Raw genomic sequence first — 25,908 nt, forward strand, 5'->3', positions numbered from 1 at the left:
GACACTTTCAAACACTTCGAATTTTCTTTTGAAGATAAATAGGAATTGAAACGAAACCGGCATAGTTTTTTGTTACTAGAAGAAATGTTTTCCCTCTCAACCTTACTTTTTCTTTTCAATATCTCTAAATTTCTCAAAATATAGCCTAATCTACTATCAAAAGTATTAAATATCGTGTTCTCTAACGTTCCCCGCGTTTTTTCCGTTATAGAATTTGCATATCCCTGTGTCAGCGTGTCCCCGAGTCCGTATCAGTGTCCCGTGTCCGTGCAACTTACAGTCTAGCGTTGTAATAAATTGCCATGGAACCAATTTGCATTTTTGGCCCTTCAAGAGGAACAAACACCACTTGACTAACTCGTTCATCTTCAGTGACTGTGTATGCTATATGTTGCACAAAAATGGAAATTTAAACAGCATATATTCTCATCAACAAGAGGTCCTATGACCTACGTACATCAGTTATGTTCCAGCATTTTTGCAATTAATTCTTTTAAACTTTTCGTGTACAAATTTAAAATGCTCCCTAGATCAATTTGATGCAACGAGATTATATGATATATACTTCATCAGTTTAGAAATAGTTGCACCGTTTTATATTTTCACACTTGTCGATGCATGGTTTAAAACGTTGATATCTTTAATTATCAATGAGTAAAACTTATAAAAAGCTAATATTGAAAAAATATGCATTGAGACAAATCTAACATCTCATATGGATTTCCTAAAATATAAATCACCAAAGATGATCAAAGTGTAATATGTGAACAATAAACACTATGCAAATGGTGTAACTATTTCTAAACGGAGAAAGTATAAGACAGAATAATTCTTGTTACATAAGAAGCAAAGGAAAAAGAAAAAAAAGGCAGACATATCTCATGGATATACTTATTTCTAAGGGAGGCATTCTTTCTTGGTCAAGATATTTGTGCTGCTAAATATTCTTGTTATGATGTTTTCCAGTACCAAATGCAAGTACAATATACAATTTATTGATGGTTGCTATAAGATCATGTAAAGTAGTTGACTATTGCCAAAAAACTATATATTCCAAAAGCTTAAACAAACAACGTATGAAATAAGTCTATAATCAACTTTATGTTACTTTTCTCTTTTACTAACAAAAGTCTTCTACTCCTATGCTCCTATATGTTTTTCTTCCTTATTTCCTCATTCACCTAATGGGTCCCCACTTACTCCACTAACTTCACTCGAGTCGACACCGTCAGCTTTAGTATTATCATTTATCTCTACACGCACAGCAAAATGGGTCTCATTTACGCCATTTACTTCACTCTCCCACTTTTTAAATTCTTTTACTACTTCCTTTGGTTTGGTAACTTCTAGGAAGAACAAAAGGGAACGAAGGGACATATATGTTAAAATTTCGTTAATTAAATAACATAGCATCCTTACACTGAAGTTTTGTTAGGCATGTTAATATGTGTTTAAACTACATTATGAAATAAAAATGAAGCTAAGATAACTATATGTACATAGCAGAAGTTAAATTCTGTAAATTATACATGCAATTATGCAAACCATAATATATAAACTAGGACAAGATATATGCAAATGATAAAGATTCTCAAGTACTAAGTGAGGATGGATGAAGATAACTTAGGGACCATAGCTCCATAAATATGAGAAGGAAGACCCACTAGCTAGAACTATCCTAGCATATGCCTTTTGTCACTGTGGCATATCCAAATTTCAGGTACAAGTAGAGCTAGTATAAATAAGGCAGTGAATTAGTCCTGAGCTAAGCAAGTTAAGAGCTTCGAAAGACAGATTTTCGATTGGTGATGGCGAATGACAGTGCAATTCTCCTTTGGCACACTATCCATGCTCAATTGCTCATGCATACTTCTATTGTGCCAAAGGAGAATTGCCCTGTAATTCACTACCACACTTAGTTTCACTTTCAACTTCACAAATTTTACATTAGTGTCACCAAGGTAGTTTTTCTTCCTTTGTTGACCATCTTTTACAAGAAGTATCAGTATTGGTGTTAACCATTATTATGTTTGCATATAATGGCAGTTAGCCCCCCTGGCCAGAGTTTTCGACTGCCTCTATATGATCGAAAACAAAGAACATAAGACCTTCTGAAAGAGAACAGCATATCAGATTGATAATTATGTCTTTCTTTTCCTACTGATGACATGGTAAAGATATGATTATTGTGGTTCAAGAAATACAATATATTCAGATTTGTCATGACATATTGTTACAAGTAGAGGTGTTACAAATATACAACTATTTGCCTGAAATGTAAGCAGTTAAAGATCATCATTTTGCAGGAAGAGAAAGACTGATGTCAATGTGGATGGAGGAAAGAACAGCTGTTTCAGATTGCAATATACTACATGTATACACTGATACATAGACTAATATATAGTGCAACTCTCAGTGTGTATAACAAAATATTTGCGCGAAACTTTGTGTGCAAAGTTGCTTTATAGTATCTGAAATAATAACAATGATGATAAGAAGAAGATGAAGTCCACTGCTCCTATTTGAATTATGTAAGGACTTTACAAAAAGGTCAGAAATATAAGTATGTAACATTAACAAAAAAAGAAAGAAAGAGCAATAAGTCAGATTATCAGTATATTAGGCCAAACTATTTCATCTAATGTGTAAACCACACAGCTCATGCCGGAAAAATGGGGGGAGGGGAGGGAGAGACTCAGAGAGAATAACGTACTGATAGAAACAGCAACACCGATGTTAGGAATGGTAATCGAGCAGTCGAAGGGTGAAGAACTTGAAGGATCTCCAATCTATATAACAGCAATGTGTTTATGTTGGCTACTCAGATTTTTGAGATTTCTGAAATTTCTTCACTGCATAAGATTTTAGTGCTGAGTATATGTCAGAACTAATTTGGCAAACCGTAAACAGAAAATTTTCTGCAGAGATAGCTTGGCAAGTATGACATAACTTTGCTCCTTAAGCTTCCAGAAGCAGGAAAATTCTGAAACAGAACTGTAGAAATATGCCTTGAATCATTGTGCATCGAAGGTGTTCGAAGAAATGCGTCAAAAGCGAGTTTCTGGATACCGCCCGATCGGGTCGGGCGAGACCGCCCGATCGGGCCCGCAACGAGAGAAGAGCTGGAAGTGAAAAGTAGTCTCGCCCGATGCCATCGGGCCTCTTCGCCCGATCGGGCGAGACACCGAATTACGACTCGGGCGTTCTCGCCCGACCGGCGCGCAACGAAGCTGGGGAAGGAAATAATTACCGCCCGATCGGGCGGGTTCGCCCGACCCGATCGGGCGGCTGCCCGGTAAACGCGTTTTCGCGTTTTTCTGACGGGATATAAATACTCTGTTTATATTCTAGGGTTTCTTATCACGAAATACATTCTTTTCTCTCTGTAATCTGTTCTTCTCATATAATAAAATATTCTCCCTCTCTCTGCCGTGGATGTAGCCAAATTGGTGAACCACGTAAATCTGTTGTCTGTTTTTATCGCTTTTTGCATTCGATATTTGTTTCTCTCTCACGTCCGTTATAACAAATTGGTATCAAGAGCTTTGGTGATCGATCTGTGTGAGAAAGATGTCTGGGATGAATGTCAAAATTGATAAATTTACTGGGAGGAATTCTTAGTCTGTGGCAAATCAAGATGCGGGCTTTACTGAAGCAACAGGGGTTGTGGGCACCGTTGCCAAGAAGGCAACGGATTCAGTTACCGCTGAGATGGAAATTCTGGAGGAGAAAGCACATTCAACAATTATGTTGTGCTGTCTGACGACATAATTACTGAAGTTGCGGAGCAGGACACTGCTGCTGGTCTGTGGTTGCAGTTAGAGAGTTTGTACATGACGAAATCTCTAACCAACAAGTTGCTTTTGAAGCAACGTCTGTTCAGCCTGCGTATGCAGGAAGGTACGTCTTTAAGAGATCATTTAGATAAATTAAATACCATCTTACTAGATCTGCGAAATATTGATGTTAAAGTAGATGATGAGGATGCTGCTTTAATTCTTTTGTATCTTTGCCTATGTCATATGAGAATTTTGTGGATTCATTTATTGTTGGTAAAGATAGTCTGTCGTTAGAAGAAGTAAGATCTGCTTGCATACTAGAGAAGTCCGTCACCAGGCTTCTGGGTCTAGTACAGAAAATCAGGCATCTGGATTAGTAGTTACTGGAGGGAAGGGACAAAAGAAATCTGGTAAAAAAAAAGAACTTTAAAAATTCGAATTCTAAGGGTCCTAAAACTACTGATATCTGTAATTACTGTAAGGAGAAGGGGCATTGGAAGAATGAGTGTCCTAAGAAAAAGAAACAGCAGGATAAAAGTGAAGGTTCTGCTGCTTTGGCAGAAACTGGAGGTGATTCTGAGGAAGATCTGGCCCTAGTAGTTAATAGCCAGTCACATTGTAGGGATGTGTGGGTTCTTGATTCTGGGGCATCGTATCATATTAGTCCATGCAGGGAGTGGTTTTCAACTTACAAGCAGATAGATGGGGCAATGTTTCTATGGCTAACAGTGCTGCCTGCAAAGTAGTTGGGATAGGCTCTATAAGGGTGAGGACTCATGATGGTACACTCTGTACCTTGAACGAAGTTAGGCATGTTCCATTAATGACAAAGAATCTGATATCTCTGAGTCTTCTAGATAGTAAGGGGTTCAGTTTTCAAGGTGAAGGTGGAGCTATGAGTGTCTACAAGGGTTCAAAGGTGGTTCTGAAAGGTATTAAAGTTGGTACCTTATATATTCTTCAGGGGTCTACTATGACAGATTCTGCTGCTGTTGCATCATCTGAGATTCACAAGGAGGAGTTGACCAAGTTGTGGCATATGAGACTTGGGCACATGGGTGAAAGAGGGATGCAAATTCTGTCAAAAGGGATCTTCTATGTGGGCACAAGGTGCAGAGCCTAGAGTTTTGTGAACACTGTGTGTTTGGGAAGCTTCATCGCAGCAAGTTTCCAAAGGCGGTTCATACAACTAAAGGTACACTTGATTATATTCACTCTGATTGTTGGGGACCTTCCCGAGTTGCATCTATTGGAGGTCACAGGTATTTTGTGTCTATGATTGATGATTATTCAAGAATGACTTGGGTGATTATGATGAAGCATAAAAGTGATGCTTTCAAGAATTTCAAACAGTGGAAGGTTTTGTGGAAAATCAAGTTGAAAGGAAGATCAAAAGGCTGCGAACTGATAATGGTCTGGAGTTCTGTTGGTCTGAGTTCGATGAGTTCTGCAAAAATGAAGGGATTGCTCGCCATCATACTGTTAGAAACACGCCACAACAGAATGGAGTTGCAGAACGCATGAATCAGACACTTCTGGAGAGGGCAAGGTGCATGCTCTCAAATGCTGGGATGGCTAGGAGGTTTTGGGCGAAGCTGTAAGCAAGCTTGCTATCTGATCAATCGGGGACCCCAACACAGGTATTGACTGCAAGACACCTTATGAGGTGTGGTCTGGTAAGCCTGCAGATTACTCTTTGTTGAGAATTTTTGGTTCTACTGTCTATTATCATGTAAATGAGGGAAAATTAGAACCTAGAGCTAAGAAGGGTAGATTTGTTGGTTTTGGGATTGGGGTTAAGGGCTATAGAGTATGGTCACCTTCTGAAAATCGTGTCATACTTAGTAGGAATGTAATATTTGATGAAAATTCCATGCTTAACCCTTCTGTAAAGTCTACTGTGGAGTCTGTCAGTGGAGATGTTGATAAACAGGTGGAGCTGCAAGTCACTCAGGCTGAGAGTGAATCACAGCACCAAGGTGGAGAAGATCAACATGAAGAAGAGCCATCATCTGAAATTCATCAACCAAGCATAGCACTTGATAGAGCTAGAAGAGTTGGTGTGGGGCCTCCAAAGAGGTATGGTTTTGAAGATATGGTGGCCTATGCACTTCAGGTTGCTGAGGAGGTGGAGGTTGAAAATCATGAGCCATCCACCTATAAGGAAGCTGTTTCTGGAAGTGAGTCTACTTTATGGCTTGCTGCAATGGGAGATGAGATGGAGTCTCTCGATAAAAATCAGACTTGGGAGTTAGTTAAACGTCCTAAGGAAAGGAAGATTGTGACATGCAAATGGGTCTTCAAGAAGAAAGAGGGGTCTTCACCTACTGAGGGGGTTAATATAAAGCTCGGGTTGTTGCAAGAGGGTTCACACAAAGGGAAGGGGTAGATTATAATGAGATTTTCTCACCAGTAGTCAGACATACTTCCATCAGGGTGCTACTAGCAATGGTTGCACATCAGGATCTTGAACTTGAGCAACTAGATGTGAAAACAGCTTTCCTACATGGGGAGTTGGAAGAAGAGATTTATATGACACAACCAGATGGGTTCCAAGTTCCGGGAAAAGAAGACTATGTTTGCAGATTGAAGAAGTCCTTGTATGGGCTAAAGCAATCTCCTAGGCAGTGGTATAAGCGGTTTGACAGCTACATGATTGAGTTGGGCTACAACAGGAGTGAGTATGATTGCTGTGTGTACCATAACAAGTTGAGTGATGGTTCTTTCATATATCTGGTTCTGTATGTAGATGATATGCTTATAGCTGCTAAGGCTAAGTCTGATATTCAGAGGTTAAGGGTCTTCTCAGTGCTGAGTTTGAGATGAAAGATTTGGGTGCTGCAAAGAAGATTTTGGGGATGGAGATCTATAGGGAAAGAAGTCAGAAGAAACTTTTCTTATCTCAGAAAGGTTATATTCAGAAGATTCTATCAAGGTTTGGCATGACAACTGCAAAGCCTATAGACACTCCAAGTGCTTCAAATAATCATTTGTCTGTGGCTTTTGCACCCAAAACTGCTGAGGAGAAGGAGTACATGAGTCGGGTTCCTTATGCTAGTGCAGTAGGGAGTTTGATGTACGCTATGGTTTGCACTAGGCCGGATCTTGCACATGCAGTCAGTGTAGTTAGTAGGTTCATGGGTGATCCTGGTAAGGAGCATTGGCAGGCAGTCAAGAGGATTTTTAGGTACCTAAGAGGTACTTCTGATGTTGGTCTCATTTATGGGAATGATACCCAGTGTTTAGTCACTGGTTATTCGGATTCTGATTATGCTGGAGATGTTGACAGTAGGAGGTCAATGACTGGTTATGTATTTACTCTTGGTGGTTCTGTCGTTAGTTGGAAGGCAACTTTGCAGGCTACAGTTACTTTGTCTACTACTGAAGCAGAGTACATGGCATTGACAGCAGCTGCTAAAGAGGGAATATGGCTAAAGGGACTAGTTAGTGATCTTGGGTTGCATCATGATCAGGCTACTGTTTACTGTGACAGTCTGAGTGCAATATGTTTAGCTAAGGATCAAGTCCATCATGAGAGGACTAAACATATTGATGTGAGATACCATTTCCTAAGGAGTGAGACTAGGATTAAGGTGAAAAAGGTAGGAACTGCTGATAATCCTGCTGACATGTTCACCAAGCCGGTTCCGCAGAGTAAGTTTCAACATTGTTTGGACTTACTCAATGTTCGTGATTGTTAATTGCCCTCTTGGGCAATTCTGGGGTCCTTAGGGACTAATCTGGTCTGGTTGTCTTTTGGGACAAATCTGGTGTTTGGGAGATTCTGGGCGTTGTGATCAATGCATCTGTTTTTGGGTTATTATGAGAGGATTCAAGTCAAGGTGGAGATTTGTAGAAATATGCCTTGAATCATTGTGCATCGAAGGTGTTCGAAGAAATGCGTCAAAAGGGGTTTCTGGATACCGCCCGATCGGGTCGGGCGAGCCGCCCGATCGGGCCCGCAACGAGAGAAGAGCTGAAGTGAAAAGTAGTCTCGCCCGATGCATCGGGCCTTGCCCGATCGGGCGAGACACCGAATTACGACTCGGGCGTTCTCGCCCGACCGGCGCGCAACGAAGCTGGGGAAGGAATAATTACGCCCGATCGGGCGGGTTGCCCGACCCGATCGGGCGGCTGCCGGTAAACGCGTTTTCGCGTTTTTCTGACGGGATAATAAATACTCTGTTTATATTCTAGGGTTTCTTATACGAAATACATTCTTTCTCTCTGTAATCTGTTTCTTCTCATATAATAAAATATTCTCCCCTCTCTGCCGTGGATGTAGCCAAATTGGTGAACCACGTAAATCTGTTGTCTGTTTTTATCGCTTTTTGCATTCGATATTTGTTTCTCTCTCACGTCCGTTATAACAAGAACTTTGCCACCAGAGCACCAGATTTTAAGGTGATTAGCTTAGTTCCTCGTAATCTTATTAGTGCTTTAGTTAATAACAGAATTTAAGGCTCTTAGGCATATAATTATGTTATATTCCTACATGATAATGTTTTTTCCTATAGGTTAATGAGAATTCATGGTTAAAATTTTGGTATGTGATTGTGACATTCTATTTAAGATGAACAACTAGGAAAGAGGGAGTTCATAATGAAGACGAATATTTGCAGTCAAGCTCACTAGCACAATTTTAGGCTTATTTGTAATCTATTTACTCATGATAGAGAGAAGTTAACTACTCGTGATCTCAGTAGCTTAACCAAATGACTCGAAATCTTACGGATTGCAGAAGTTTGTGTCAATCAAGCACAAACTCTTCTATAGTTTGCCTGTTTAGAATTTGTAGACAACCTTACAGAAGTTGACAGTCCAGAATTCGCCTGGAAATTCTTGGATTTTGGGCATGGTTTTTCGACTCAGAACCCAAATCACCAAACTTCAGACACCTAGAACTTTTGGACTAGCAGCACAATGCAGGTTGGTTACATGTACTAAGAACAAAAGTACAAAACAACTCCTGCAGATTTTCTTATGTCTCTACACTAAACATTAACAAATTAAGCAGTAATATTCTGTCATATGCTCTCTAAGTTCCTGAGTTGTGCACTTGTGCTTCGTACACGTACTAAGATGATCTTTTACCCTGATGCAATCCTAAAGAAAGGTAGGTAAGAAGGAGCCTATAGGAAAAGGGGACCATAGCAGTAAAGACAGAATCTAAGATGGTAAAATGCAAGGTATAAACTATAAAGAATAGTTTCATAGCATAAACCATGCAATATTCACAGAATATGATCATTTTCATTGTATAAAGCTACCATTTCAACAATCACAGACATGCAAATATGCAAGTAAAGGCAAGATCACTAATGGTAGAGAAGAATAACAGGGCAATTTCTTCTTTGGCAGAATTATATCACATAATGTAAGACATATGATTAATGTCTCTGCCAAAGAAGAATTGCCCTGCCATTCCACTGCTCTACCCTTTGCAACAAGTTTAACATACAGAGATTTCTCGGGTCATGCATTGCTCGTTTTTCTTAGCTCATCGAAGATTTAGTTATGCATGTAAAAACTAATTGCTGCACAATATAGGTGCTTGAAATGGGTGCATCTTGTATGGTCTAGGAGGGTCTACAGTTTCCAATTAGCTTATGTTTTGTAGACCATAGAGTGCTTCTAAAGAACATGTTATCCTTACCATGATTTTGATATTACTGAGAAATCTATGGATGGTCAGTTTTATTATCAATCTTTTAGGCTAAATGTGCATCATCTGCAGAATAAGTTAAAGCATTGTATACAAAGCAACTTTGCTACTTTACAAGTATTTCTTTGAATTTTCATCACTTTTGAATCCTATGGTGTTCAAAATCTGCATCCTTCCTAAGCATTGTTTACAGAAAACTGGAAATCATGCCTACATGTAAACCATAGAACAGGTAACTGATGCAATATAACTTCTAGTCAGCCTGCACAGTGCACACCAAATAAATTTATCTTGTATTCTTATAACTCTCAAGATTACTCAACTTCCTTGTATAATGTTTAGCTCAATCTAATTCAGTTCAATAGTGTACTTTAGTCGAGTCTACTTGTAAAAGTCCAGTTCCCTTCGATTGGAATGTTCAGTTCTATTCAATTCCGTTCCAATTTATCTAGGTTCATTAAAACAAGAGAAAATGTCAATTCGTCTCAGAGATGTACAAACTTTGTACATCAAGTGACATTTTCATAAATAAAATGTTACTGATATTAAGTCGTAGGATAAAATATATTGAAAAAAAAGGAAAATCACGACTTAATATTTGACCCATGCAACCTAATATCAATAACATTTTATTTACAAAAATGCCACTTGTATACATAATTTGTACATCTCTAAGATGAACATTGAACGGACACTACCTCTTTACATGCGCACACGGATGCCTTGTACTAATATTTTGATGAATTGGTTTAGATTTCATTTGACTTCGCATGTGTACCACATCATTAGTAATAGTACTACACATATGAGTAGTAAAGTTGCTGGTACAACTTCCCAAGTTAGTACTATATCATATCATGCAGTACATGCAGTACTCCTGTACTAATTAAACTTTTTGGTTGTGTTATAAAAACAACATGTACACCCACATCAATGATGAAAACTCAGCAATAATCACCAACAACCATACATTTATCACACATCATTAAGATATAATTAAGAGCTTGTTGTATGATGATATGATCACAGGCGGTGAAGTTCCACAGGAGCGACCTGAGACCACATGAATGAGGCATATGCACCAATTTTTTATTGGTGATTTGGCTTTGGGTTCTATTGTTCATGTGTTCTCAGGTCGCCCCTGCCGGACTTCCTCCATCGCATGATTGATAGATCCATCTGAAATCAAGAATCGCATCAATTGTCGTCTATATATAGAGGTAATGGATGATAATGAAATAACAAATTGAAGTAGTATATACTCCCTCCGTTCCTAACAGTGTGTTTGGTTCATTTTTAGTAAAGGAAAGAAAGGGAAGAGAAAGGAAGGGAAGAGAAAAGAAAAGAATGGAAGAGAAAGGAAAAAACCTTAATTTTCCATGTTTGGTATAAATTTTCTCTTTCCTTCCGAATTCCCCGCTTTTGGGAGGAAAGGAAAGTGAAATTTTATTAAAGAGTCTTTCCTTCCAATTCCCCCATTTCCTTTCACTTAATTTTTTTTTAATGAACCAAACATTGGAAAGTAATAAATTTCCTTCCAGTTCCTTTCTTTTCCTTCCAAATTCCTTCAACCAAACAAACTGTAAATAGAGTGTCCATTTCTTTTGGGCACAAGTATTAATAAGAAATCATGTGTAGGAGCTTAGTTATATTAAATCATAATTAAATATAGAAGTTGGTACACTTCTTATGAATTGTTTTTTTAAGGAGAGAGAATGTGGGCTATATGGAAAAGTAAAATGATATTTTAATTGGTGGACCTATACCAAATAAGAAAATGAGAAATCTATCTGAGACAAACATAAATGGAAAATGAGCACTCTATTTAGAGTCGGAGGGAGTATTTCCTTACCTCGATTTTGCTTTAGAAGTTCAACTAAATAATAATTAACCTCCTAGGTGACGTAAGTCCACACATTGCGTACATGCCTAGCAAAGGGATATTAAACACATGAGCAAAGTGAGCGATTGCTCAAGGTCCTCAATTTTAAAGGACCTCACCTATGTTTTATTTTCTTACTTTTTAGGTTTTATCAGTTTAGATGGAAAATACATTTGTTAATCCAAAATTTAGCAAGCTCGAGAATTCGAAGGGTTGCTGGCGCCGGTGTTCGAAGGGTGGGTGGGGAATTAGAAGGGTTATCGGGGAGCGGCTGGGAAATCGACAGGGAAGGGTGGGGGAGCAATGGACGGGAGGGGAGAGGAGGGGAGGGGGTGGGGGAGTGGGCTGGGGTGGAGGGGAATGGGATGGGTGGGGGCTGAGCTGGTAGGGGATTTGGGTTAGGGTTAGGGTTAGGGTTAGGGTTAGGTTTAGGGTATTAAGATTTAAGGGTTAGCGGTTAATGGTGGTAAAATCATAAATAAAGCTAACAGTGTTTTTAACGGTAATTAGGAAAAGGATATATGGTGCACAGTTTTCAAATTCATGGGTATATGGTGCATTTCTGAAACATTGAGGGTATATCGTGAATTTTTTTATTCATCGAGGATATTAATTTGGTGAAAAGACCATTATCTTAATGATACCATTAACTAAATATTTTGAGAACAATTAAATGGTGGATAATATCTTTAGTATAATCAACTCAATCTCTTACAAATGGCTCCTGATTAGAGCTAGCTTATCATTTGTGTATATGGAGCGAGTATAATTTTTGCTATAACTATTCTTGTTAATGATAATCATAATTAAAAATATCAAAAGTATAATCGCAAATAGACATAAGTTCATAAATATTATACATTTACGTACGTAGTACAAACATAGTTGTCAATAATCATTCCATTATTCTCAATCTACATAACACAAAAAGAGTAGATAAAAACACAATAGAGAAATGCATCATGACAAAAACTGTAGTATTAACACTCATATATAAAGAATGATATTATTCATTGGTTTATTCAAATAACAAACAAAATACTCCCTCCGTTTTCCAAAGTTCCTCCTACTTTGATCAATTATCTCTCACAAAAAGATTCCGATTAGGAACAACAAAAGAAAACGGAAGGAGTAAACGATTATTGTAAAAGATCTGGTTAGTTCTTCATGTACGTTCGCAATAATATTGTTGTCTCCATTAATATGGCGGCCCCGGTGGTGGTGGTGAATTCCACTCAGCAGATTAACGTCCAGCATCAAATGCAAAAACCCTGCACCTTGAATCACCGCAACAGTTAGAACTGCGTAGGCATCCTTCACCAATTGGGATGCACTCGCTCGACGTTTCTTGGGTCAGTCGCCTCGTCACTCCACGCATACTTGCTACTGCCAAATCTTTAACATTATACTTGCACTCATTAACTGTATTCTTTTTTTTTTTTTTTTACGGGATATTAACTGTATTCTTTTGTTCTTCGTACTTAATTGCAATTTCGACACTATTCATAATAAAATGGAAGAGAATCTTTTAAATTGTTTTCCTATGAAAAAAAAATAGTCATGTGTGAGGTATTTTAATTTTTTATGATTCGTCTTAATGAGTATTTTCTTCATATTTAGTCGTTATAATTTTTTATAATATGTAATGAAAGATACTTAAATACATTGACCAACGCGCACAATATGAATACTGTAGTAATTAGTAGTACTCTCTTCCAGAAATAATTTGAATAGTGTCTCATCACTTTATAATTAGGAAGTAGGAGTATATAAACGATTTCACTATATACTTTGTCCGTTTCTTTTTAACTATCATTAATTAGGAAATTCACTTTTGCAATTGTGGCATCTTAATTAACATTATAGGTAATTACCTCACTAGGATTTCAAAAAAAAAACAAACTACCTCACTATAGCAAACTAAACTTCGTAAAGTTAAAGCTAACAGAGGAAAACTAAAACAGGGGAGGGGGCGGTAGAAACTAAAACAGGGAAATGGATGGAATTGATGGAACAGTGGGGTGGGGGAAATCGGGGAACGACACAGGGGGTGGAAACCGGGGAACGACGCAGGGTAGGGGGTGGACTCGATGCAACTAAACCGGGGGGGGGGGGGGGGAGAGCCTACACGAACGCGACGGAGGAAGCTGTTGCAGGCTCGCCGACGACCTGCGGCCACCAGCGTGCCTGCTGGGCGACGGGTTTGTTTAGGGTTTTTGGGGTTTCTAGGGTTTGAGAGGAGGAGAAGTTGAGAGAGCAGCAGACTGATATCAATTGTCTTTGCCTTGAAAACTTCAAATCTACAAGCGGCACCCTAGTTGCAACTGGGGGTTTTCAGCACGCCCACTCATCGACGTTTCTCCTACTTCACGGAGAAACCTGAGATACTCTCGATCGAGAGTTATAAGTCACAATGGAATGTGACTCATAGGATCATGAGCTCAGAATCCCAAGCGATAGCCGATCGCCAGGATTGCTCATGCGGCGAGACGCGACACTCGTCAGTGGTTGTTCGTTGTCCGGATTGTGATTGTCATCCGCTTCTTCTCTCCTTTTCATCAGCCATTCGAGGATTGTATCCATCACAGGCTCTGACCCCCCGACGGCCTCCTTCTTAAGAACCTTTGTATCGCTTTTATTTCCTTTTGTTCTAGGTGGTATGTACGAGCTTCTAAAGCTCCTTTATGTTTTTTTGTTTGTATTAGGTTGGATTGTATTAGCATTAGGTTGTACTTCCTCTTTTAATTATGTACGATTTCTCGATGTCAGATAAATCTAACAATTTCATATATAATTATATATGTTTATTTAACATAATAGTGAAAATTCATTGTCAAAGTTTAATTTATCTTGAAGACATTTCATTCTCCCCTAAAGAGAAAAAGAAATTAAGATAATATTTTTCTTCCGTAAGTAACGTAGATCAATTTAAAGTTGTGGCTTGAATCATGTAAATTAACTTCTTGGTCGTTCAAGTGTCAACAGTCAAATATATATGGTCAACATTATTATTCATCTCCTCTGACACAAGGCAAGCATTCATCTCCTCTGACACACAAGATGACAATCCCTTGATTTTGTGAACTAGTACCTTCGATGTCTTATTAATCAAGGATGCATTGGCCTAATAGTTAAGATTAAGATATTGTGAATTAGGTCACAGGTTCAAATCACTCCTTTCCTACTTTGTACTATGCACTACTTTCATGGCTCCAATGGATAAAAAAAACATTTGTTGTCTTATTTGTCAACTAGTAAGTACTTTTATTTTTTATTCTCGATATCAATCTCAAAATTCAGGTCAAATTGGTCCCTCGTTTACCTTGTTATTCTCTCTAATTCTTGCGCGTGTTGCATATATTATTACTTAAGTTAACGATTGTCATGAACAAATTATTATAGCTGCATAATTATTGATAGTCGTACAATCATGTTCAATCAATTTCCCAAAATCCAAACGGATCTATCAAAATTGGCCTAACACAAGATAACGCTATACCAAAAACAATATGAATTGAAAAGTCACAACTAGCTAGGACATAATCTGATAATGACCCGATTTCAAGAATAATATAATCATAAGCACCAACCTAGTACTAAATATGATTCGAACTAATGTCAACCTGGAAACACGATGACCCGTTTTTTAGATTGATATGATATGAATACAACCTAATCCTTAGTACTTCCTCCGTTTCTTTTTACTCGCTACACTTTCTATTATGGGAAGTTTCACATTACTTGCTACACTTCTTTTTTGGGCAATAAACTCTCTCTATCTCTCTCCTCCCACATGGGTCCCTTTTCTTTTTACTCTCTACCTCTCTCTTCTCCAAAAACTGCCTAGGAGTCCGTGAAATGAGAAGTGTAGCGAGTAAAAAGAAACGGAGGAAGTACAAGATCTGAAATTCAACTAGTATACTAAATATTGCTCCGCCCAAGATAATCGGACACCAAATATGTTCTGACCTCAAGTCAACTATGAACCCGATTAAGATCAATTCCAATCTTACCCGACCTAGTAGCATAGCAATTAACCAACTCGTTCAACCTACCTTGATAGTAACTTGACCCAAACTAACATCACTAGGTGTACGTAGCTTCTAGTCTAATATTGGGACAACTTAAAAGTAAACCGTGGCAATTAATTTTTGAGTGATTGGTATTATCATTAACTTAAAAGGTTATTATAGTACATCATACAAAACCTAATTTAGGTAGAACCAGGAAAACATATCTTAAACGTACTAAATATAATACTAATAAATATTATCTCTCAATAAACACTTGTAAATATATATGTTTAGGTAAACACTTCTAAATCGATAGATTTAGGGAATCCTAACATTGAGCCAGGGAGCTAGGAATATCATCTTTCTTGTTCATAGCATATGGTGCAGAACATATTCGATCATTAGAGTGTTGTTTTCTTGTCTTCTAGGTTGTAATAACGTACATGACGATGTGCCAAGTGTTGTGTCCATAATTTTCTCCACGTTGAATGAAAAGATATAACTTTCCAGAAAAAGAAAGAATTCTCTTTTAATGCAAAAGACAACATAAATTTAGGATTGGGCAATTAATCTTTTCGACCATTCAATAAACTAGGGGTCAAAAGGCTCTTCTATAATATGTTACCTTAACAAAAAGGCAAACAAAATCTAGCATAATAAAAACCACATTGATGCTAAAGTCAGAAAAAATATGAGAGATTTTGAGTATATATCAAAACACAAAAAGTAACAAATCAAATTTGCTTGATTATAATCATATCTAACTTATGAAATTAGATTCTTTATTTAGTGCATAATAAAGAATGCTAAAATTTTTAGATCAACCATAAAAAGGTTAGAAATATTATGAGTTAGTTCTATGAGTTTGTCTTGTAAGATACCGCCTACTTTTAAATTAAAATTAGACAGTGGAAAGCTTAATACTAAAAAAAAAAATAGTCCAATAGTAATTAAATTAATTTCTTTAGGTGACTAGTTTAATTCATTAAGTGACTAAGTCTACTTTTATATTAAAATTAGACCGTCTCTTTTAATAATTTTTGAAGTTCTATATGTCATGTGAACCATTTATTAGTAGTACCCTTGGAATTGTCCCTTAGCATATTCTATCTTATGGCTTTTTTTACAGCATATCCAAAAGCATGGGCACTACTTAGGGCGTTATAAATATGGTCACTGATCTTTGGTATATGTAGCAACTCGAGCATGATAGGATCGAACTAGAACTAATTGTCAGGCTATTATATTGTTTTCTTAGCTTGTTTCCTCAAAGTCATAGAGTAAGACATAGATTTATCAAAAAATGAAGTCTTTTGATTGCATGATGGACTCCCCTGAAAACCATTGGCGCGAAAATCGAAACTCGTACGTACAAGGAATGATGCAAGATTGTTGAATTGCAGGGCGAGTCTCGTTTGGCAAAAAAGATTGATCATGTATGTAAAATGCATACGAAGATTTCTCTTTTTGCCAAGGGAGACTTGCCCTGTGATTTCTCATGCATATTATGTTTCATGCAGAAAGAATAATCAGCAGACATATATAGGTCCATTATATATGTTGCACATATCAAGGTAACTCTAATATAAGGTAAGTTAATAATACAAATATTTTATGTTCATGGTGCTAGTTATAGTAATCTTGTAGCCATTTTGATTTTGAGCATGTTATTAGTCTTATTACTACACTTGTACTTTGTTGTCTTTGTAGGAAATTCCAAGGTAACAAGATTAAATTGTGGTGGCTAATAGTAAATATACTTCATCCGTTTCGTTTTAAATGCAACAAATAAATATTTTATATTTTACAAATAATATCTATTTGTTGCATTTAAAACGAAACAGAGGAGTATATCCTCAATAATTGTCGTCGCTTATTAGATTCTTTTGATGGTAATGTTAGTCTGGTTCATTGTTATCGTGAAGGGAACAGGGTTGCGGATGCTCTCGCCAACATAGGGGTTGATTCGAACGAGAGGTGTGTGTATTTCGAGACACCACCTCTTTCAATCTCCCACCTCCTGCGTGAGGATCTTGTTGGAGTTGCGTCGGCAAGGCATGTTGCCTAGGTTATTTTTTTGTTTCTGTTCAATAAATGGGTTTCCCTCTTTTGCACCAAAAAAAACTATTTAAATGAGTATTGATTAGACGTAGAAAGTATTATCATCTCTCATGAAATTATCATTCCTGGGTTTCATTTCATAAGATGATAAGAGTAAGAGATTGACAAAAAAACAGGTTGGATAAACTTAAGAGGTAAAAGTTTATATAAGTGATGTAGAGAATAAAATAGTAGGAGAGTACATAAACTAGTTAGTTGTAAGTTTAAGCAGCTCGAAAGATGTATTTTGTATGTTTTTTCAATCGATCAAAAACATTAAATTGTCCAATTTCGAGAAACTTTAACTTCTCATATAAATTTATGTTAACCAAACTAACTTTTTAAAAATCACTTTGGGTAAAGAGGTTTTAACATGAATAAGGAATTAAGCATGATATCATATGTTACGTACACGGCTTAACTTCGGGGGTGGTCTATACTCTAATTTGTGAAATATAGTTTGTCTTGTAAGAGACCGCCTACTTTTAAATTAAAATTAGGCAAAGCTAAGCCCAATACTAAAGCCCAATAGTGACTAGGTTAATTTATTTCGGTCACTAGTTTAATCCATTTAGTTACTAGGTCTACTTTTATATTAAAATTAGACCGTCTCTTTTAATAATTTGTGAAATATATTAACTAATTCTTCCTTATTTGAATACAGTTTTTGCGAAGATCTGTTGGCAAAGAGTACATGGAATGATAGAAATTATTCAATGCACTATTTTGAATTGGAAATGTTGAACATAAATTGTTTCTGCGTTTTACTTCCACCATCACATTTATCGACCAATGGCGCATTACTTCATTGACGACTCATTATCAGGTTTTCTTTTGTTTTTTGTATGGTTGTTTTAGTAATAGGTTGTACTTTGTTTTTCATCAATGCACGTTTTCTCGATGTCAAAAAAAAAAATTGTTTCTTGTTATGTTTCATTGACACTATAACGTTTCCATGGTGACAAAGTCGTAAATTAACTCATTGTTTGGACCCAAAAAAATTTATACTCAATGTAAGTATGGAAGTAATAATATAAAACGCAAATAGGCTTGATGTGTGATTTTTTTATATAGATTTTAGGTGCATTTAGGCTGTAATTTAGTGCATTTAAATTTAGGTTTATATTGCATCATATTCTTACTCCTATTCGGTATGTTTTCTTGTTTATGATGAATTTCAGGTAATGAATATATATTTGGAGTATAATCAGCTAAGCTTGAGGATTTGGAGCATTTGGAAGAAGGTGCATTGTATATATAAGCATAGTTTGGAGTATAATTAGTACGAACTTGAGCCAAAACAAAGCGAAAAATCATCAGAAGAAATGTGGTAGAAGAGTCATGTCTAATATTTTGACCATAACTTTTGATGTGATTATTATAATTTAATAAATCCACCGGATTCAGAAACTAGACTTGGGAAAAGTTTGGTTAGTTAATTTTCCTTCTTGTATTATTTCTTTGTATTGTCATTGTCTCTTTATACTTAATTTAATAATTTATTGAGCGGTGTTAGGTTTCATTTTATTATCGCAAGTGAACGGTGTCGTAGCACATATGGGTCGAACTCAGGAGGTGCAAAACTAAACACTAGATGATTTTAGACTATGAAATAGCTACATAATCGAAATATCAAGAGTATCTATAAACTAATAGCTAAACTAATGACATAACATGACAAACTCAATGAATATGATAATTAAAACACTGAGATAAAGCATCACCACTAATATGAATTGATCAAAATATAACTCACATCCCATTTATTCAATTATGGTTTAGGCGAGATTGACATTTCCTTATGACTCGGTCATTCATAATACATAGAGCTCACTTTCGTGATAGCAAAAGGCCTAACTAGCATGTACGTTTCCTATTTTCATGGCTTAATACACACATAATTAGAAGTATTAAGAACCAATGTCAAATAATTTCCGATTTTAGTTCTCACCTATTTTCATGGGAGAATTCAAATCAATGACAAGATTATCTAAATTAAGACTCAACTTTCGTTGATGAACTCAATAATTAATAAAATAACAATTTAACATCCAACAAATATTCCTAATCTCAACTCCAACTTTCGTTGATAATATAAAATTAGGGCTAAATCAAGATGCAAAATTAACAATAAGAACAATCTCATCAAACCCTAAGCATATAATTCAATAACATGGGAATTAGAGAAAAACCATATGATCAATCTATACTAAGGCTCAACTCAATCCTAGATAAAAGTCTACTCACTTAAGAACATAATTAAATAAATAAAGAGGAAAGAATAAAACTTGATTAGTAGTGCTTGAATGAATGTTGAATCTTTAATCTTGAATCTCCAAAATAGCCATAGGAAAACTAGTGCAAATGTGGAGAAACTAGAGAGAAAACCTAGAAAACCAAAATAACGTGAAACTAGAATGAATAATAGATAATAGATGTCTATCCTAACCTCATTAGAAATCCTTAATATATATACAGTTGTATCTCCTAATACTAATAGGAAACCAAGTTAAAAGATAAGGAAAGCCAAATCAATCATTAAAGAGGCGGAATTAAGGAATCTGGCGTGTCAGCAAAACTAGACGAACTTGCGAAATTCATATCTTCTAGAATATAACTCGTCTTGGGTCGTGCAACAATGCAACCTATCGTTGGAAAGTTTTTCAAGCTTACTTTCCAATGCCGCTGGAATCATTCAATTATCATTGACGAGTCAAAAGTTATGGATCAAAGAATGAACATGACCCCATTTTCACAATTCTTTAGATGAATTCCAACTCCAATTACTCAAATATATGTGTAACAATCCTTGTAGCTTGCTTCCAATTGCTGCTAATTACTCAAGCTTGCCCAATAATACTCCAATTATGTTTTCAATACCTGAAATTCATCAAAAAATACCAAATACATACAAAAGGAGTAATATTTCGCAAATTAAGTAATAGTATGCAATTGTAATGCACCTAAATGCTCCTAAATACACCCGAAACCTATATAAAAACACGACACACCACTAAGCCTCAATTACAAGAAAATGGATCATCCAATTCCTTCATTGAGTCACTAGACAAGTTCGCTGCTTTGAAAACATGTGCCATCAGAAAAAAAAAAAAAAAACATCTTGTCACTCACATAACTTCATCTACACTAGAGTGGACTAATATTGATGACCAAATCAAACAACTCAGACTAGAAGTCTATAACCTAACTTGAAATAATAATTTACAATAAAGTGAGATGAAATGACAACTCGTGATTTGCCAAAACGAGTCACTTTAATTTGTAGGTTAATGAGTCACTTAATGACAAAGTGTCACCTTTTACTTTTAATAGATCATTTAGACTATAAGTAACCCTTTCAGCACAAAAAATTACGAAATTACCCGTATCTAAAAACTATTAACCCAAATAAAAAAATTGGTCCCAACCAAAAAACTAGATGATCTTATATAAAATTTGTACCTGAAATAAGCGGGTTCAAATTGAATTATTTGACAACTATTAACCCAAATAAACAAGTTGATCCCAACCGGAAAAAAAAAAGATGATCTTGTATAAAATTTGTACCTTAAATAAGCGAGTTCAAATTGAATTATTTGACAACTATTAACCCAAATAACTCTACGAGGTAGTTTAGGATTGGTTCCAACCAGAAAAATACATGCTTTCAAGTTTCATCCATTCAATTCACTATGTAGAAAAATCACACAACATTATACTGGTAAATGCAGAATTTAGTCATTAAACAGAATAAACTCTAAAAATAGGTCATTTTTTTAGCATTCCGACTACAACATAGTCTTTTGTAATTTCAACTAAATTTCACTATATCTATGAACACAATTAGTTGTCCATGAAGGCTGAAGCTACCACATCGTTTCCAAACAGAGTTCATTAACGGCTAATATAAACAAAAGGGTGGCAAAACTCAACAGCTGAAGGAAAATTCCAACTTCTTCACAAACAGAAACTCTTTTTGCAAAAACAAAAAGAAAACAGAAACGACGGTAATCGACTAGTTCACAAACACTCTACAATAATTGTGAATTTATCAACTGTACAACCCGAAAACACCAACATAACGAGATATAAACAATACGGCTCCTGCAAAAGGTTATCCACCACAAGTGCGTCCACAATAAAGTTATGTTGCAACCTCTGAAATCAAGAACAGGCATTGTTAAGGTAATATACTAAAGTCCCAAAATAAACTCTCAAACATGCCACAAAGGCGCAAAAAGGTAATACATGAATTGTCAGCTCTTGACATCGATAAAAGCAATTAAAAGCAGCAAGGCTGGTGCAAGGCATACATACGCTCAAACACCACAAAGGTGCCCACAATAACATAAGAAAGTAGGTTATGTACTTATGTTCATACAAAAGACATTGCAGATTTCTCAGACACTATTATCTTAAAAACGCATGGAAGACACAATGCCACAGTAGGAAACACAAAATATGTCATCTAGAAAGTAAGAATTCTTTTTGTACATCTGTGTGTCAATCCTCTACCATGGAACACACACTAGGAGCTTCAGTCCTTTTTTTTTTTTTTTCACTTCATTTTACGCTCGCCATGAGCCAAGCCCAACAATGAACAAAGCTCACCTTCAGTTTAACTTGGGAGTTGTGAATGAATTACTCCCAAGTTTGAGCTAAAATATCCTATCTAAATATTTTTTTTTTCTTTAATTGTTTTCCATTTGTATCAATATTTTAGCGCAGTCCCCCATAATGTGTTGAAAGATTTATTGTTCTTGATTTGAATTAAAAATCTAAAGAAGGGCTCCTTGAAGTGTGTCTACATCTGATATATTATGAAATATCATATGATTGTTGCTTTTCCCCTACTAATAGCTAGGAGGGAAGCTCTTTAAAACCATGAGGCAATATAGATACTTGATAGTCATACACTTCTTACTAATGCTATCGTGGAATAAGTTTGTAATGATAGCATTTGGTTACAAACTGGTGAGACCTATTTGTAATGGTACTGGCTGAGTGGTGATGATAGTTGAGAGTTTGAGACCTATTTGGTTATCGTGGAATAAGCTATTTGGTTACACGCTTATTCCACGATGAAGTATCATTACAAATTGGTGAGACCTATTTGCAAAGACCGATTATTCAAAAAGGACGGACAGCCACTCAGCCAGTAGCAACATTACAAACTGGAGGGATGTGAAGCCAAATTCTGCAGATTAGTGACCTTATAAATCACAAGTGCAATTGCTAAGCACAAATGGACCAAGAAGTCGGTGCACAGAGAGCCTTATGCTTTCTCCAAAATTTTGGATTCAAACCTAGTGTTTCCAATATAAACGCACGCTGGTGTAATTTATTCTTCAACACAAGACAATATGCATCTCAGCTAACAATCAATCTAAAATTATCACAAAGCTAGGTGAGCTACTTTAGAACTGAGCTAAGCAACTGATTTATTTACTATTTAACCAATAAGGCAGTAATATACAATAAAGACGAGCCATGCGATGTCATTAAATGAAAGACTCATCAATGCAAGATGAGTTTAGAAGTAGATCTCACATAGTTCACCAGCAGTAGGACAGTAGGATCTTCAAGTTGATCAAAGTCGCAGCTTGAAACCCACAGCAAGAAAATCATCTAGATCAGTCCTGAGACAAAGAGCAATAAACATAATGATTCCTTTTATCATGGGTGACATAACATGCAACACATATCTTCAATATAATAGCACAACCTAACTTTCAGTTCACACTCTGCTTACTTACATAGGTTATCTTGCAGGAACATTAAGCATTAGCTACACATAAATACAATATGACAAACATGGATATGTTTACTTCAGAAAACAAATCACCCAAAATCTTCTTAAAACTGTTAAAAGCTAATACATATTAATAGATCAAATTAATTTATCAATTGTATAAAGCCAATCCAAGTATCCAACGAACTTCAAGAGGCATTCGAATGAACTCTCGAAGTACACACAAAACTAGTGCAATCATGTTTCTCATTAAATGAGCCGCGATGTCAAGAACAAGGTCGAGGAATGGCCTTGCTTTCCTAAGGGTCCTAGTTGTAAACATAATAAGCTGATAATTAGAATAGTGTATAACCACGTCAAAGAGCAGTAGACAACCATACCAAGCATCATATAAGCTTCTAAAGATTTTCCCCATCTATAGACACAACAACAACAACAACTAACCAAATAAGCCACATTAACCACGCGAATAAGCAAAATGATAACCAAGGCAACCAAAACACTAAAAAACCATTGAAATCATAACTAGAAATGCAAGTAATCATGCATTGGATAGTAAGAGACAGGCCAAAAAATCGAATATACTTCTTCTTCATATGATTGCGTGTTGGTGATCCCCGTTCTGGCTGAACCTTATCATCACCAAGCATAACAAGGCTTTCCACAAAGATCTCCAAGTCATAATTCTCTTTCGGCAGCCCATCAACTCCAGCTCGCAAGGCCGTTTCAGACCTCATATCGTACCAATGCAGCTCACAATTATCCACCTCAACCAAAATCCTTTCCTTGTCAGCAGAACAACCAACAGGCCTAAAATCAATCAAACTACTCTCCTCTTTGTTAATTCGGATAGCCGGAATCCACGAATCCTTGTTTCCATACTCCTTCATCACCCACAAATCAGCACGACCATGAAAATCATAATTAACAGCACAACACAAACAACCACCTAAGTTCCCTAAATAAAATGTCCAACTCCTTATATCATCATCATACTCAGGGCAATCCAAAATCGAGTAACTCTCAGTCCTAAGATCGAACCTTGCAATCGACTTCTTCCTCGATTCGTACGCTACATCACTAACAATGTAATGCAATGAATTAGCAACAAATGCACCATGAAAATCAGGGTAAATCAAATAGTACGGAAAATCATTTACCCTTTTCCAAGAATTTAACCTCAAACTATAAACTTTTGCATCATTATAAACCTCATTATTAGGTCCACAACATTGTATCAACTTCAAAACCTTATGATCATCACTTGAACAATCATACCCGAACCCGAAAACCGCAAACTTATTCGAATCCGGGTTACCCGAACTTGGTAGCTTACGGTAAGTTCTCGTTGACGGATTGAATAAAACGACGTCGTTTTTATCGGAATCTGAGATGCAAACGACGCCGTTGCAAGAACCCAAAAGACGAATTCCAGAAGATTCAAAAGGATCGCGAAAACGACATCGTTCATTTTCATGGTGGTGAGTTTTTAAGGGGTGGTTAATCTCAGAGAATCGAAAATGGCGGTCGTGGAGTTCGCTGGAGGAGAGAGAAGAGTAGGAGAGGATGAGGTGACGATGAGAATCGGAAATTAGGGTTTGATTGAGGTGGAGTTTGATGAAATTAGGGCTTTTAATTAGGTTATACCATGATTTTGAAACGATTAGGAATTGAAGAAGTTGTTTTACTGGTAAATTAGAGAGGATTTCGGCGATTAGTTCAGTTGGTAGTGGCGCCATTTTTGGTCTGTCTTCGAACTTTGCCTGAAACCGAAACTTTTGAATAGAGATGGCCAACAGTGTGGCCTATCCAGCCCAGCCCACATCGTGGGTCGTGTGGGTCAGGCTTGTAAAAAGCCCGATCCAACCTAGCTCGAACCGTAAAATTAATGGGTGGGTCCTGAGCCAGGTTTATTGAGTCCAACCTGCTACTAAAATTGCCCACGCCACACCACGAAACTGGTCCACCCGATCCATGAACCGGACCAACACACTCCAAGTAAATATTGAATCAAATTGTGTATATTTTAATCAAATTGTATATATTTTAATCAAATTGCATATATTATAATTCAATCAAATTTTAAAATAATGAAATTATATTCATCAATATTAACAATTGTATATATTTTAATTCATTTTAAATATTTTATGTAATAATAATGAATAATTTCAATGATTAAATAATTTTGAAAAAAAATTCTCATCCCGGCCCACGAGCCCGGTCCAGCCCACTAAACCCACAAAATCGCCAGAACCGTTTCTCGTACCGTGAAAACTGGTAACAGACCAGTGTGGGCCAAGCTATTTCAGCCCACGGACCAGCCCGCCTAGCCCATGAATTTCACGGTCCGGTCCATCTCAGCCCAGCCCGCTACGTCCCACGGTCCGGCCCGCACCAGTGGCCATCACTACTTTTGAACATAGGTGAAAGCCGTGAAACAGGTTCGAATCCCTCGTCTCCTTCTTTGTACATTGTACAACCTTTGTAGCTCATATAAATTAAAAAAATTACTCTTAGGTAAGGCTTTTTTCGAAGTATTGGAGGCGTCAATTTCTCGTAACCACCTCTAACTATGAAAATTAAGATGAATCGTGCCAATTTTTAATTTAGTTTCAAAACCCACTCATGAAAGATCGTCCTATATACAACGTGTTACACTAGTTGTTAGTTGATAGTGTGACATAAGATACTGATTGCATAAATATGGTGACTAA

General features: G+C 36.6%; 1 protein-coding gene across 4 annotated transcripts; it reads right to left on the reverse strand.

Annotated features, from left to right (window-relative positions):
- Positions 1 to 21,140: 21,140 nt before the first annotated feature.
- On the reverse strand, positions 21,141 to 24,968 carry LOC104900509 (F-box protein CPR1). Of its 4 annotated transcripts, none has more exons than XM_048634786.2 (3): positions 23,777 to 24,968; positions 22,999 to 23,078; positions 21,141 to 21,597 (listed from the first exon to the last, which is right to left on the reverse strand). In XM_048634786.2, the coding sequence occupies exons 1-2, from the start codon at positions 24,928 to 24,930 to the stop codon at positions 23,030 to 23,032; spliced, it is 1,203 nt and encodes a 400-aa protein (XP_048490743.2). In that variant the 5' UTR covers positions 24,931 to 24,968; the 3' UTR covers positions 21,141 to 21,597; positions 22,999 to 23,029. The 4 variants fall into 4 exon arrangements, 2 of the variants coding, with proteins under 2 accessions (XP_048490743.2, XP_048490742.2); XM_048634785.2 differs by having other exon boundaries at positions 22,990 to 23,078; XR_008967331.1 differs by having other exon boundaries at positions 22,999 to 24,968.
- Positions 24,969 to 25,908: the final 940 nt, after the last annotated feature.

This window comes from Beta vulgaris, chromosome 8 (assembly GCF_026745355.1).
Source record: "Beta vulgaris subsp. vulgaris cultivar EL10 chromosome 8, EL10.2, whole genome shotgun sequence".
In the NCBI taxonomy this organism is placed as follows: Eukaryota; Viridiplantae; Streptophyta; class Magnoliopsida; order Caryophyllales; family Amaranthaceae; genus Beta; species Beta vulgaris.

Coding starts and splice junctions, on each gene's coding strand:
- LOC104900509 (XM_048634786.2), bottom strand. CDS start 24,930: ATGGCGCCACTACCAACTGAACTAATCGCCGAAATCCTCTCTAATTTA. Junction 23,079..23,776: donor CGCAATCATATGAAGAAGAA/GTATATTCGATT, acceptor TCTTTGTCTCAG/GACTGATCTAGATGATTTTC.